Source organism: Melospiza melodia, chromosome 3 (genome assembly GCF_035770615.1).
Source record: "Melospiza melodia melodia isolate bMelMel2 chromosome 3, bMelMel2.pri, whole genome shotgun sequence".
Lineage (NCBI taxonomy): Eukaryota > Metazoa > Chordata > Aves > Passeriformes > Passerellidae > Melospiza > Melospiza melodia.
Window position 1 is genome coordinate 45,160,331 of NC_086196.1, and position 14,108 is coordinate 45,174,438.

The following is a 14,108-nucleotide window of genomic DNA, read 5'->3' on the forward strand; positions in this document are numbered from 1 at the left end:
CAAGAGATGCTCCACAGAACAAGAATACCTAATAGACAACCATAGAAAAAATATTTTTGCCATCTGGCTGACTATTTTAACTTAGCAACAAGCTTATGCTGTAACCTATTCCTTAAAATCTAAAATAAATATTGAATCCTCTCATGTTTACAAACCTTCTTAAACCATTTTCCCAAGAGGCCTTGCATTTGTGAAGTTCTCTAAGTTGTGTTTAAGCATTTCCTCTTACTGCAAAAATAAATCCATCAAGGTTTTGGCCTCATACAGAGACAACAAATACAAGCCTGTAAGTGCCATAAGAGCCCTAAGAAATTTAAGAAGCAATTTAAAATAATAAAACTAATTTTTTGGACACCCCCTGCTACTTCTGTGGAGAATGAGGCTGGGCTGGGACTCGGGGGCTAAAGAGACATGGGTGTGCACTTTGTGTAACCTGGTATTCACTTCCCCTCTCCCCTGCCATCCCAAATCAACTCTCACCATCTTGGCAAGAGTTTCTAGAGCCTTTGCTAGCCAGGAGTTTGCCCAGCTGTTTGGCCCAGGATTTCACAGAGAAGGAGGAAACATTTCTGGCTGAAGCTTTTGTAAAACCACCACTTCAACCACCAAAGCATCAAAGTCCCTGTGGAGAGAAAACAAGTAGTTGGAAAGTTTGGGGAGGGGTGAGGGGGAGCAGCGTGACTTTCCAAAGGGCCTGGCCTCTTCCTGATAAGTAATCACCCTAGAATAGAGCTAATCCAGGAAAAGTGATGGGATTATAAAGTCGATAAGATCTCCACTTCTAAAAGCATGCGTGAAGTACCAACTCCATTCCATTTCTGTGGTTTGAAAATATGTTTCTCCTAACAGTGCCTTGTGCTGCCTTTGCAGGATGGTTTGGAAATTTGCCCTGTCCGTTCTTCTGATGGCAGCACTGGTCCGAGTGTCGGAGGCCAAGAAGAGCCGCCCCGCAGGTGCCATTCCCTCCCCGTACAAAGGCAGCAGCAGCAACCACTCGGAGCGGAGGCAGCAGCTGAACAAGGAGGTGCTGGCCTCCAGCCAGGAGGCTCTGGTGGTCACCGAGAGGAAGTACCTCAAGAGCGACTGGTGCAAGACGCAGCCGCTGCGGCAGACGGTCAGCGAGGAGGGCTGCATCAGCCGCACCATCATCAACCGCTTCTGCTACGGGCAGTGCAACTCCTTCTACATCCCGCGGCACGTGAAGAAGGAGGAGGAGTCCTTCCAGTCCTGCGCCTTCTGCAAGCCACACAAGGTCACCTCTTCGACCGTGCAGCTGGAGTGCCCCGAGCTGGACCCACCGTTCCGACTCAAGAAAATTCAGAAGGTCAAGCAGTGCCGGTGCATGTCTGTGAATCTGAACAGCTCAGGCAAACTGTGAGAACTGGCACGTAGCTGCTGCTTGGCATTGTCTCCATCAGCTTTACTGCTGCCTCTCCCCTCCCACTGAGCGGACTGTCCATTTCGTTGGTTTGTTACTTGTTTTCCTTTTTTTTTTTTTTTGGTGTTTTGTTTTCTTTCAGGAGGCATCTCTCCAGCAAGGAAAGGCTCCTTGTCACTTGCCTACTGGAATAACGCTTTATAACCAGCTGTGTTAGGCACTTCACCATAAAGTTTCATTGTATTTTAAATATCATCTGGCAGTTGAATCTTCTGGAGTGGAGCAGGCTCACAGAAGTTGGGACTCATCATCTAAGTGACCAGTTGGCTGAATCCAGCATTAAATGTTTCCACTGTGTGGAGTAAAGCCCTCTGCCCTACACTCCAGTTCCCTCCACAAGCTGAGAACGCCTTCCCCGTACTTTGGTCTGGAGCTTGCTTCTCTCACTTGGAAGTGCTGGGGTGCTGCCCAGGACTGAGGGACACAGATGAGGGAGAGTAATGAGGAGTAATGTGTGAAAAGCAAGTGAGACTTTCCGATGAGGCTCCTCTCCTTAAGACAGCTCCAATTGTGCAATGACAAATGATTCTGGGCTTGTTGTCTGAGCGGCAGATCAGAAGCAAGGGGAAGAGGGTGAGGCGCTGGGTCAGCCACGGTGACCACAGAGCAGACTGAGGGTGGGTTCTGATGCTGTTGTGGTTAGAGTATATTGAACACATGGCCTCGGCAGCAGTGTTTATTTTGTAACCTAGCTATAGTAAACAGCTGTTTAAAGTATTACAGACCTAGCCATGTATATTTTTCTTGTGGCAGAGTATGCCAGCAATTAAAATATGTTAAGAGACTCGGTTGCTAGGTTGGCTGCCTGGCTTAAAATGGACATGGTTTTACTATGCTTTTGGTAGGTTTTTGTATGTTAGATATGTGTGTGTGCATTTCTTACTCCAAAAAGGACAGCATCCATTTATTACCTTACATTTATGCCTGCTCAAACCACGGGAGGTATAAGGGTAGATGGAGAGAATGTTTAAGGGAATGATGTGTCCCCAGAGGTATAAAAGCACTGTCACACAAAGGACAAAGTTTGGTCATTGCTGGACTGAATACAAAAGCTACATAGGTGTCATCAAGTTTTGGGAGTGGTGTCTCTCCCATGATTGGAAACCATGCTAATGTGTTAGTGTTAAAGGACAAATGCCTCAATCAGTGCTGGTGGAATGGGTCACAGCTGTGGGAGCAGGGAGAGAGTAAGTTGTAATTGCTACACTATTGGTGGTCCACTCAGTTTTTGAGACCTGCACAATAAGTGTTGGTGAACACTTGCAGTTCATGTTAAATCATACTATGTTGTTATTCAGTTGATGGAGTTTAACATTTGTCCTGTATATCCCATTTGTTACAGTTCTGACTTGTATTAGTCCCAGCTACATTAAAATCCTGTCTCAAATCAGCCCCTTCCCCCAAACCAAAGCCAGTGCACACGCAGTTGTCTGAAGCTTACAAATTAAAGACGACACGCCGACTCCCTGTGCCTGTCACACCGCTCAGCATCTGCAGCCCGCTGCCGAGCCCTCCCCAGCAGCCTCTGTGCACGCAGCCACTTCAAGGGGTTAACGCGTTCAGCACTGTCACCAGCCAGCCGGGGCTTCAGAGCCACAGCTCCCCGTTATGTGACACAGGCCTCCCTAAGAGGCTTTGAGGACTGATCTCCACAGGAGCCCCAAGCGGTTTACAGGGGCTGCCGTGGCCAGGGGGAGCTTGCTCGGCTCTGGCAGCCCTGTTACACGAACAGACGTCGCTTTTCTGCTCTGACCTTCCAACGTGTCGCAAGTGCACAGGGAGACTCCTGGTGCAGGGAATGCTTTAGGCTTTAGGGGCTGCTGCTGCTGCCCTGTGGCATCGCACCAGCCCCAGGATGGGCACAATTCAGACTCGGTCAGTCTTGAGAGTGTGGGTGTGGGTGGGGTGCAGATGGGGAAGGTGGCAATATAGTCTACTAAGACTCTGGGGATCTCAGTCTTCACCTGAAAGGAATCAACTGAAAGTCAGACACTTTGGACCAGAGCGAGAAAAGCACCCTAGTAAATTCACTTAAGAAAAATGTGCAAGAATCTTTACCTTTAAGCTATGCCCTGCCTGGGTTTTTCACCAGTTTGCAATATGAATATGCTGCAGCTTAAAGCTCCTTCTAGGAGCTGTGTTTATGTAAAAAACTGAGTTGAGCTTGTAATGGTTAAAACTGTATTTAATTCTTGTTTTATAAATGAAAACAAAAAATGAAGAAATGCTTTAAGTATAATGTAATTATTTTATAGGTCAACTATTAAATTATAGATTAAATAATAAAGCTACTCTAGGGTTATATGGCATCCAGGTGTTTTGCTTCAACAGTTTGTGTCGAACTGCTCTCTAACCAGCTTCCTTTTCACCCTCCCAAATATAGGTGAATGATGGCTCACCCTGACAGGTTGGGAGAACCTAACTACTTCTCCTCTTGTTTCCCACTCCCCTCAGAAGTACCTGGAAGGCAAGAGGGAAAAATAAAATGCATTATTCTTAGATTCTGGAGTTGATTTTGCATGCACTTATTCTGGGTTTTTTGGTAAACTGACGAACAAAGCTCCAGCACTGGCTGAAACACTGCCATCATTTGCCATAAGAGGAGTAACTGACCTAAATAATTTTGTTTAAAATATATACAGATCCTTATGTAACAGGCACTGAAGTACTCATAAGGGAAAAAAAAAAGTTATATCCTGAGATACAGGTGAGTTTGAGTTGTTGATGTCAGCTCTTGAATAAGTTCAACATACGGCAGTACAAACATGGGGTACTATTTTGGGGCTTGTGGTGTTTTTCCCCTACCAGTCCAGAGATAATTCAGTTTCTTAAGGGAAAATTTCTGTGTAGGAAGGGAGCTGTCACATTGATTGACGAGCCTCCGTGTGACCAGAAGAGATGCCTGTGATGGGTCTTGAAAGAAGCAGAACCTAGACCACAGCTAGCAAGGGAGGGCTCGTTCCTTTATGGCACTGTGCTTGTAGGAGCCCTTTGCTGCCTTCCCTTCCCTGTCTCTTGCCCAAATCTTCTCACAGTTCAGTGTTTGGAGACTTTTTTTTAGTAGCTGTTGCTTTAGAGAATAAGTGTTTTGCTTTGCCTTAGCTTCCTAGATGGGGGGCAGGCTCCCTGCTCAGACCTCCCAAGCACCTCTGTCCCTTGGCTCAAAGGGAGCTCAGCCGTCACCTCCTCGAATGCCCCTCTCTCATTCCCACCATCTCTTGGCCAGTCTCCTGCTTTGCAGGCCATGGACGGCCCAGCACCCACCTGAACCTCTGCTGCTTGAGGCACAGCCCAGACTCCAGCTCCAGTTCTCTGTCTGTTGCTGCCCAGCTGTTGAACCATCATTGTACCAGAGGCATGCTCTGTGATCCAAAAATCTCCCACGCGTGAAAGCAACCCAAGAACAAGGCGAATCTCTCTGAGCAGATGGAAAAGCTGTAGGTCAGACAGATGCAGTTACTTCTTAAAGTGGACAGGTGCTACAGGACAGGGAAAGGCAGGAAGACAGTGCATGTTAAGCTCAACCACAATTGAGCTGCCATGTTGGCAGCGCCCCAGTTTGGGGTGGGTGGCAAGTGAAGTTTTTAAGATGGTAAATTTGACCAGCAGCTGGGAATAAATGAGATAACAGTGTTGATGCAATAGGGACCCTTTATGTTCAGAAACACAGCATTTTTACAGCATTTTTTTTGAGGCAATGGACTTATCCCTGGATGCTCTTATAAGAAGAATATCAGATACAGGAACAGATGGGTCAGTTGTAAGCAAGAGAATAACTCCGAGAGCCTGTTCTGTAATGAGAATCCTCTTGATGGGTGGCAGACATGAATGGTATTTAGGCATGGTTTTCTCTTTTCTCCCTTTTCTGACTTGTTTACACTTTATTCAGAAAAACTCAACTTCATCAGTTTTTGCTGATTCTGTCCATAATAGTTTCAAATTATTGTAACTGAAGTAACTAGTATAGTGGATTTGTCACAAATTTGGATTTGCTTTTAAACTAGAGGCTGCAACAAAATAATTGCAACACAATGACTTGCTATATGTTCTCTCAATGAAATTAATATTTGCTTCCAACTTTTTAAACTGATCACTGAAAAACTGGGCAAGAAAAAAAGTCAGTCTGTGGAAGATCCCTCTAATTATTATTCCCACTGCCCCAGCTGGTTAATACTTAACTAAGTTTTGGAAGTGTTTTGGGATGATGAAAGGTGCTACAAAAAAAGCTAAGTCACTACAGTGTCACGACGTGACAAAGTGCCATGCTTCTGAAAGGGCTTTAATTGGCAGGCAAAACAACATGAATCCTCTTAGCTCCTCATAAAAAACCAAATTGTTCTGCCAGTATGTCACATCTGCTGCTCAGGTATGAAAGTCCTTTTGCTGCTGCATTTAAGTAACAGTGAACAATATGTGGTGTTAGCAATCAACAAAGGCTCAGAATTTTGTCTGTGAGGGGCAATACTTCAGTGTAGAGTGATTGATGTTGCAGTAAAGAGGGGGATCGCAGTAAATGAGGGGAGAGGAGGCCAATGGGGGGTTCCTATCCTTTCTTTAAAAAACCCAAAACAAACAAAAGAGCATTGGTCAAGAATTCTGTAAAAGGTTGAGTATGCTGCTAAAAACAAAGAGCAGAAGAGAAACTTGTGCTGTGAGAACATTCCCTTTGGATGTTCTGTGGGTTAGCTGTGGTGCTGCACGTAGTGGGCTACTTTGCGTGGAGGTTTGGGATAGGTTGGAGAGGAGCTGTGTAAAAGGGAGACATGATCTATCAAATAGGCTGTGTCTGAGTAAAATGAAAGAAAAATCCTTGTAGCAGCATGTGTCGTAAGATCATAATACAGTTCCATCAGCTGCAGTCAACCTTTGACATTTCAGAAAGAGAAAGCCTTGAGGTAACTTTTATCATCCATGCTGCAGATCCTGTAAAAAGGGTATGTATGTGACAGATTTAAGAGGTTGCTGAACCTTTTAGGAGGTTGCTAAAACACTTGTATATATAAAAAAGGATTATAATATGCAGATTAACTTCTCAATGCATGCATGTTTTTACCTTACTAGCAATTTCATGAGACTGTTAAATCAGCAATGTAGTAGGACCAGGTTACAAACCTGAGCCAAATGTAAGACTGGGAGGCATTCACAAGCTGGAGAAGTGAGTTTTACATAGTCTCCTTGGGTAAAGAACCTGGAGCTCTCACTACCATCACCTGGGGAAAAGGTAGTATATCCACATAACTGGGAATTACAGTCACTACCCTTCCAAAAGGCAAGCAAAGAGAAGTCTTACTTCCTCTGCTCTCTTCACAAAGGCTGTTGTTCCAAGATCATGGGAGCCAGAATGGGATGTGGTGCTTAGGCAGCAAATAGTTTGTAGCACACTACAGCATAGCCAGAGAGTGACAAGGGAAGGTAATTATTTCATTAATATTCCTTTTATTTTCTTATAAATTAACATTCTAAAAAAATTGGAATAGAAACACTAAATACAGTATTGCACATAGTGATCTTTGTTAGATGATCTATTATTTCATTTAGTATAGTAATATACATACTGTAGGTACTGAAGAGAACAGGAAGGCTACAAATGAAAACATGCTACTGTATCCTTGCACTTAGGAGCAAAGTTAGGAGGAAAAGACTATTGTTTACATAAATACAAACATGGATTTGAATCAGTGCCATTAAAATAGCTTTACTTTTTAAAGTTTTTTTTCCATAAGTTAGTCGTAACAGCAAATAATCTCTTGTTTTCTCTTCCCCAAATAGTAATGTTACTCCCGTCAACACAAAATTTTAGAATTCCATTCTTGGTAATTTATATCCCTGCCAGAAATTACTGCTAGTACAGATTTTCACATAGGTTTATCAGCAACAGGAGACTTGCTTTTCACACAGTGAAAAAAACCATCTTTTCTAGTGCTTGGTATATGTGAAGAATAACAGATTCCTGAGGTCATATTTTGCACTTCCTTTTATGACACCCTGTAGAGTATATTAGCCTCTGAACAGCTTGGAATGTCTCTTGATGTGCTAGATTAGACAGGGAATGATGCAACCCAGCAGGTTAGAGCTCATTTGCTTTACCCTGGTGTCTTTTAGGCTCCAAAGCTGTGAGCAACGTGCATCCAACTGAGCTGCACACACGGTCTGCTTTCAGGAAAAATTAGCTTAGAAAGAAAAACGTTGTCAATCAAGCTGATTGGTTTAGGGCTAATAAATAAGGACTGGAGGAAGGGGTTGTTATCAGTTGATTAGTCCAAAACTGATACGGCAAATTCTGGATTGCAAAAAGGAAGTAAGCATGTGGTCTGAAATGGAAGCCCTAAGTAATATATTTCAATCATTAACCTCTTATTCAGGGACACCGAAAGCCTGGAGGAAATGTCTATAATTCTGTTAAGTGTGAAATTGATGTCAATTAGTTGGTAGTCTATGTTCTGTCACTAGAATTGGCTACTGTTTTCCATAAATGTTGTCTCCATGTGCATCTTTTAATAGCTCTCTAAAGGAGTTTTAAATTAACTGTAAAGCTAATTCCAGAAGGGAAGTCATGTACATGTGGCCAAAAGCCTGACTTAAGTGATCAGCAGTTAAAACTATACTATACCTTCTAAAGTTCATGTAAAAGTATTAGCTGCTTTATATATTAACAAACTATAATAGCCAAATCTCTCATACTCTCTATCATACTTCTGTGCTTTTCTGTATTTTTCTGCCTTTTTTTTTTTCCTTTTTTTTTTGCTTTTTTAGTGCTGGATTTCTGACCCCCATACCACCTGGCATTCACTATCTGGCAGAAGATGAAGTAAAAGTATGCTGCCTTATCGATTTTAAACATAGTTACAGTAAACATCTTGTTCCACAAATATTTAGTCATGGAGGGCAACCAAACAAGTTGGGAAAGCATTGATTATACTGTATAAACAGCACTTAACAATTCAAAATACAAACTACAAATGCCAACATGAAACGGATACAAACAATTCACTAGGAGTAACATTTCTTTCCCTAAACTAAGTGCAGTGCCATGAAGTATTTGTCAGATGTTGTCAGTAGGAATGGAAATGTTTTACTGTACCAAGTAGCATTCTTATGAAGTTCAACTTAATGCAATTTTCAGCATGTTCAGAACTGATGCAGATACCACTTTTTATGCATGCTGACTTGTCCTATTTGTAATATACCATACACTTTACAAAATACCATTTTTGAGTGGCAAAGGAGATACAGAGTACAGGGAAGGTGTTTCAAGTCCATACCTAGTCTATTTCTGGGCACTCCAATAAAGTGATTACATTTGTGAATGAATGCACAATAACACATCAGTTGGTGGAAAACTAGAGAACAAAACGCAAATTTTAAAAGGTCAACGAAGCAAATGATCAGGATGATGTAGTTTCCTTCCCTCTCACTCCCCACCCACAGGCATGTTGAATTTTGGTAACCAGGTAACCATGGCTTTTGAATTTCTTCTCTCAGATCTTCATACTTATCTTTGCTTTCTGAAAAATAGAAGAAAATTTAAAAATAAGGACAAAATTTGAGTGTACACAAAGCCAACTTACACAAATATGAAAAGCATAAGAAATACATAGGCAAATGCTAGATTATATTTACTGTAGCACTGACTTCACAAACTTTGAAGCTAGAACTGAAGTAGACTACAGCTATGCACTGCTTGTGAAATATTTTTGTTTACTCTCCTGTTCACTCATCAAATTTTCACTAATACTGAAGGTCCCTGTTTCAGTGCAAATAAGAATGATAATTAAGCAAATACTTATTTCTTAAAAGAAATCTCTCAATGTCTTCATATAGAGCAGTATGTAAGTTAGATGGAGAACTCCCAAAAAAATGTTAATTTGGGGTTTTTTTTTAAATAAAATGTTGACCTGCTTTTAAGTAAAATTAATAAAATGTAGTTTATAACTCCTTACCAAGCTAGCAATCAATTTACATTTCTTGTGGCACTAGCTACAATCAACTCTCTCTAAACATTCAAAATAAGTAACAATAAATGCAATATTATTGCTTCCTGTATCAAATTATATTAGTTGGAATACAGCAAATTACCTCATGCTTCATTTACAAAATGTGTCACAGATTATATGACTACACAGCTATGACTACAAAGCATGAAAGAATTAAGTCATGTCTTGGGGTGGTGGGGAGCAGAGGACACAGAGAGGGGGACACAGACACATGAAAAAATATCTTCTAATATTTTTCAAACAAAAATGATGGCCAATTTCTAAAGTTATGAGGTAAATGTGAGGTACCAGAATAATTTTTCTGTAAAATCAGTCATGATCCTTACAACGGTTAGGCAATCATAGGGGAAAAGTGTCATTAAATGACCAGAATTACTCGTCTATTATCACTGAAGTTATTTATTTGTTTTCAAAAGAATGGTGAAAGCACAGTATTATCTTTTTCTAGTGTTTCTATTCCAAACAAATCCGTATCAGTGGATCAGAAAACACTGTATTTGATACAGTGATCCAGCTTGAAAAATGTGTAACTATCAAAATTCTTCCTTTCATGCTGTATCTGTAGAAAAGAGAATGAATACAAACAGAATAAGCTGGAAGACCAAAATTGCCTTTCTGCCTTCTATGTGCATCCTACACCAAGACTGGGAAGAACACAAATTGGCACAGTGGGGCAATAATAAACTGCTCTTGCTTGTGCTACACCTATTTTGTGGAGTAATATTCATAGGCAGATTTCAAATTTGTTAATTTAACACCTTTAAGAAAAATGTTAAGCGTTACAAGAAAAAAAAAAAAACCAACCCAACAAAAAACATAGATCAAGAATAACCTACCTATAAAATGCAAAGAGAAAAAGATGAAACAAGTGATATAAACAGAAGCACTGCTACAAATTTTACTTACGATTCCAGAGTCATGTTTTGGTCTAATATTGTACAGCGACTTCCCCTTTTTCTGCCTGCACACTTCCTCTGCTTCTTTGACTCTGAAAAGAGAAAAATCTATAAATACTCCTGTACACCAACAACATTTACAAAGACAATGCAGTATAAAACTTACAAGTTAAGGCCTGAGGACACAAGTGGATAACTTTATTCTCCATATATTCATTAGTATGCTCCACAAAATAGTTCTTGCACTTCAGGGCTGCTGTAGCCATACCCGGCACTTACACAGACAGGCTTAAACAATTGAATAATCAATTCTAGTAAAAAAGGAATCAGTACTTACTGCAGCTGAAGCTTCAAATGTATGAGGGTTTAAAATACACTGGATGATATGAAGCTTACATTTGAGAGCATTCATGCACATATTGCTAAGAAAATTACTTTTCTTTTTTCACTGTTTAAAATACTTCTTCATCTATGCCAACCCTCAGTACTTCAATTACAGTTTAAACAAAGTTTGTCACCAAGCTATGCTCCCCTCCACCCATTTTTGTTTGTATATAAAATGGCAAAATAGCTTAACCTAAATTTCCAGTCTTTACTCTCAAACTTTAAAAAACAAAAAAAAAATAAAAAAAAAGGAAAATTTCTATGGAACACGATGTTTAACCCAAGGTGATGCATGTGACTGCACGCATCTCTCTAATTCCAAAGCTGAGGAACCTCAAGGCTTACGTGGCCACTGGGGAGGAATGCACTTTGGCTGCTTGGATTTAAAGAGAGAAGGAGGTTCTAAAAGCAAGGGTCTACTTAGTGCTCCCTGACATGGCAAACAGTACCAAATTAGGACCTTGTGAAAGGCCACCACATTTTTGGTGAGAGAAACATCCTTTTTCATCATGCAGATAGAAAACAAACTGTGAAAGGCAGAGGACTAGACTCAGACTGGGAGCCTGCCAGAATCCAGCTGATGAGTTCAATGTCACACTGTAAAATGTTTCTTTACAATTTTCACTCATTTTATATATCAACCTTGTAAACACACATGATTGCTGGAACACTGATAATACAGATTTTTTTATGAATTTTCTGAGCTGCAGACTTAGATAAACACTCTCTATAAGAGAACATTAAATCATGTGAGATCTTTAATTTTTTTTAATAAGAAATGAGAATTTTTTTATAAATAAGAAAGTAGAAAACAAAAATGCAAATCCTATATTGGCTTGATCTTGCTGAAAATATGGACTTGAGATGGCACTTAGTCTAACTTTTCACCATTATCCAAGACTGAAAAAAGAAACAACAGTTGAATGATATTAAGAAATCATATATCCTTGGCTGGTTCGTTGCAGGTCATCTCCAGACCACTAGTATGCCTGTTATGTCACTGAGACTACACACTGAGAATCCAACTTTGTGTTACTGTTATTTTTGAATATTTTTGTGTGTGTGATAAGGGCCAAAATTTTGAAAACAAAACTCCAACTGAGTCTGCTAAGCACATTAAAAAAAAAAACCTTTATATTCATCTCTACTTTATTCTACTTCACCACACACACCTTGTTCTTTTCATAAATTTCAAGTTGATACATTCCAAAATTAATTTAAATGTCAGCTGTTTTCCAGCACTTCTACAACCTGCTCTCTTTAATGGCCTTGTATATGTTATTAGTATAGGGAGACCTTCATGTGCACAGGTCCGGGGGAAAAAATGTTTTGAAACCTCTTATTTCAAGCTGTAATGCTTTCTCTCGGACTGCAAATCAGACAGAATGCAGCATAATCTAGAACAAAAATGTCAAGCAGCCAAGTAATTTCAACCTATCAATGGCCACATTTCAACCTATCAATGGCCACTCTTACGAAGTCAGATATAAAATAGCAAATCTATCATATAATTTCCTCTTTTTCAAATACAAGTACAGTTGGCTCCCCTCACTGTAGACATAATTTAAATAACAAAACAAAATCTTACATGTGTGTAAATCAGTATCAAACCCCTGTATGTGTACAGGGGCTATACAAGTACCATTGAGTTTATCAAAATGACTGTTTTATCAAAGCAGTGGAATATGTGCAGGTATTCAGACTACTCAACATGCAAATGGCAGCATATGCAACATAAAAAAAAATATTTAACAAATCAGTTCTCACTGATCTAGATGTTATTCTTGGGAAATGCCAGGGAATCTTCAACTCCAGTCTTTGTCCCACCTAAACATCTCCCTTCCAGGTTGGATTCCTAACTGCCTGCTAAGGTCATGAGACAACACAGCTCCCTGTGGGTCTCATGTTAATTCAAAACAAAAATCCTCACACAGCAAGGAACCCTTGATAATGCAGCTCTTTTCTAAAGACCAGGTCCCATTAAGTGTCACCGTCAGTGCAAAACGTTAATAACATGCCACCCTGTGAAGGAGGAAGTCAGAACTTCTGTGTCCCTGAGATAGCCCTTCAAAAAATGACCCACAACCTCCAGACTGATAAGTGACAATTTTAAGGTTGTGTTTCCCAAATTTCCAGTATTATGTAAGAGTTATCGGTCTCAATAGTATGGTTGCGGTTCTCAAGGTTTTGGGAGCTTTATGAAATTCCTTGGAGTTTGAGCTTATTTATTCATACCAAGGGAAATACAGAAGATGAGAAGCATGACTCCCTAATGCACTTAAGGCTGAGAGCAAGCAACCACTCAGTTCCAACCATATCCCTGACTCACTGTGTGGGTTTGGGACAGTCCACAGCCTCCTGGCTCGCATCCTGCTCTCTGTGCAGGAAGCTCCAAGTGGTTGGACAGAGACTCAGTGAAGCCCATGTGACCCATACATATGCTTCTTCAGCAAGAAATGCCCTGAGAAATGTAAAGGTAGCATACCAAAGGCTCATTTCAAGGAGGTTTAGTTTGTGACCATATTAAATCTGGAAGCATGGAGAACTGTGTAAATCTACAGCTATATTTAAAAAAGAAAAGCTAGCAGACTGGTGAACTAGAGTCAAAGGCAACTATTAGCCTTCCACAGGGCCAAATCATAAACCAGTGATTGTGGTTAGCAATTCTGACAGTGCGCAAATATATTTTGTGAAGGCTGATCATTCAGCTTAATTAAGATTTTATTAAATGTAAAATTAAAATAACTTAATCCTTCTGAAAGAGGAAAAGGATGTGTTTTGTAGGAGCATCAGCAACATTTAAACTGTGTGACCTGGAGAAGCAGATAAAAGGTTACATTTGAAGTAAGGGCAATAGTCTTAGTCCAGCTGGAAAATAATTACCACTGGCAAGTTTCTGTCATCTCTATTGGCCACAAATGTTTTTTTTTTAATCTTTCCATGAAACTAACAAGATTTAGGCAAAAGCACGTTGCTTGCCAGCTCATGGCTGGTTCAAGCCATATTTCTCTCAAGGGCAAGCAAATCCCTGTGTACCTTCCTCTTGCTCAGGCTTTTACTGCATTACTTCCCACTGACTTCAGTGGCCCCCTGATCACCACGGAGGTGCAAGACAATAATCTAAGACAAAAAAGTGCAAAAATTGCATGAACACTACTGATTGTGGGTTAACTCAACTATGGTGAGTTAACAGACCTTTATGAAGAAACTAATGGACCTAATTCAATAATGGGAGGAGGAAAAAAGGATTTTTGGAGAAAACAGCACAAGACTCCCAACAGTCACAAAAGGAGAAGCAACAGAAACACAACAACATATTTCCAAGCTCCAGTCCAAAATGACACTACCTCTGTGCCAATGCAGAGCTCAAAGAGCAAAAAAACAGTTAAAAAGATA

The 14,108-nt window shown here is 40.4% G+C and overlaps 2 protein-coding genes across 5 annotated transcripts in view; one reads left to right on the forward strand and one right to left on the reverse strand.

Moving 5' to 3' along the window:
- GREM2 (gremlin 2, DAN family BMP antagonist) overlaps window positions 1–3,747 on the forward strand; it is a 40,914-nt gene extending 37,167 nt beyond the window's left edge. For all 3 annotated transcript variants that reach the window (XM_063151570.1, XM_063151569.1, XM_063151568.1), the window contains exon 2: window positions 871–3,747. In XM_063151570.1, the coding sequence (XP_063007640.1) occupies window positions 872–1,378 (507 nt within the window). In that variant the 5' untranslated portion in view covers window position 871 and the 3' untranslated portion in view covers window positions 1,379–3,747. The remainder of the gene's footprint in view (window positions 1–870) is intronic.
- A 3,107-nt stretch (window positions 3,748–6,854) lies between these two features.
- FMN2 (formin 2) overlaps window positions 6,855–14,108 on the reverse strand; it is a 152,308-nt gene continuing 145,054 nt past the window's right edge. For both annotated transcript variants that reach the window (XM_063151572.1, XM_063151571.1), the window contains 2 exons: window positions 10,339–10,420; window positions 6,855–8,943 (listed from right to left, as the gene is read on the reverse strand). In XM_063151572.1, coding sequence (XP_063007642.1) covers window positions 8,917–8,943; window positions 10,339–10,420 — 109 coding nt within the window. In that variant the 3' untranslated portion in view covers window positions 6,855–8,916. The remainder of the gene's footprint in view (window positions 8,944–10,338; window positions 10,421–14,108) is intronic.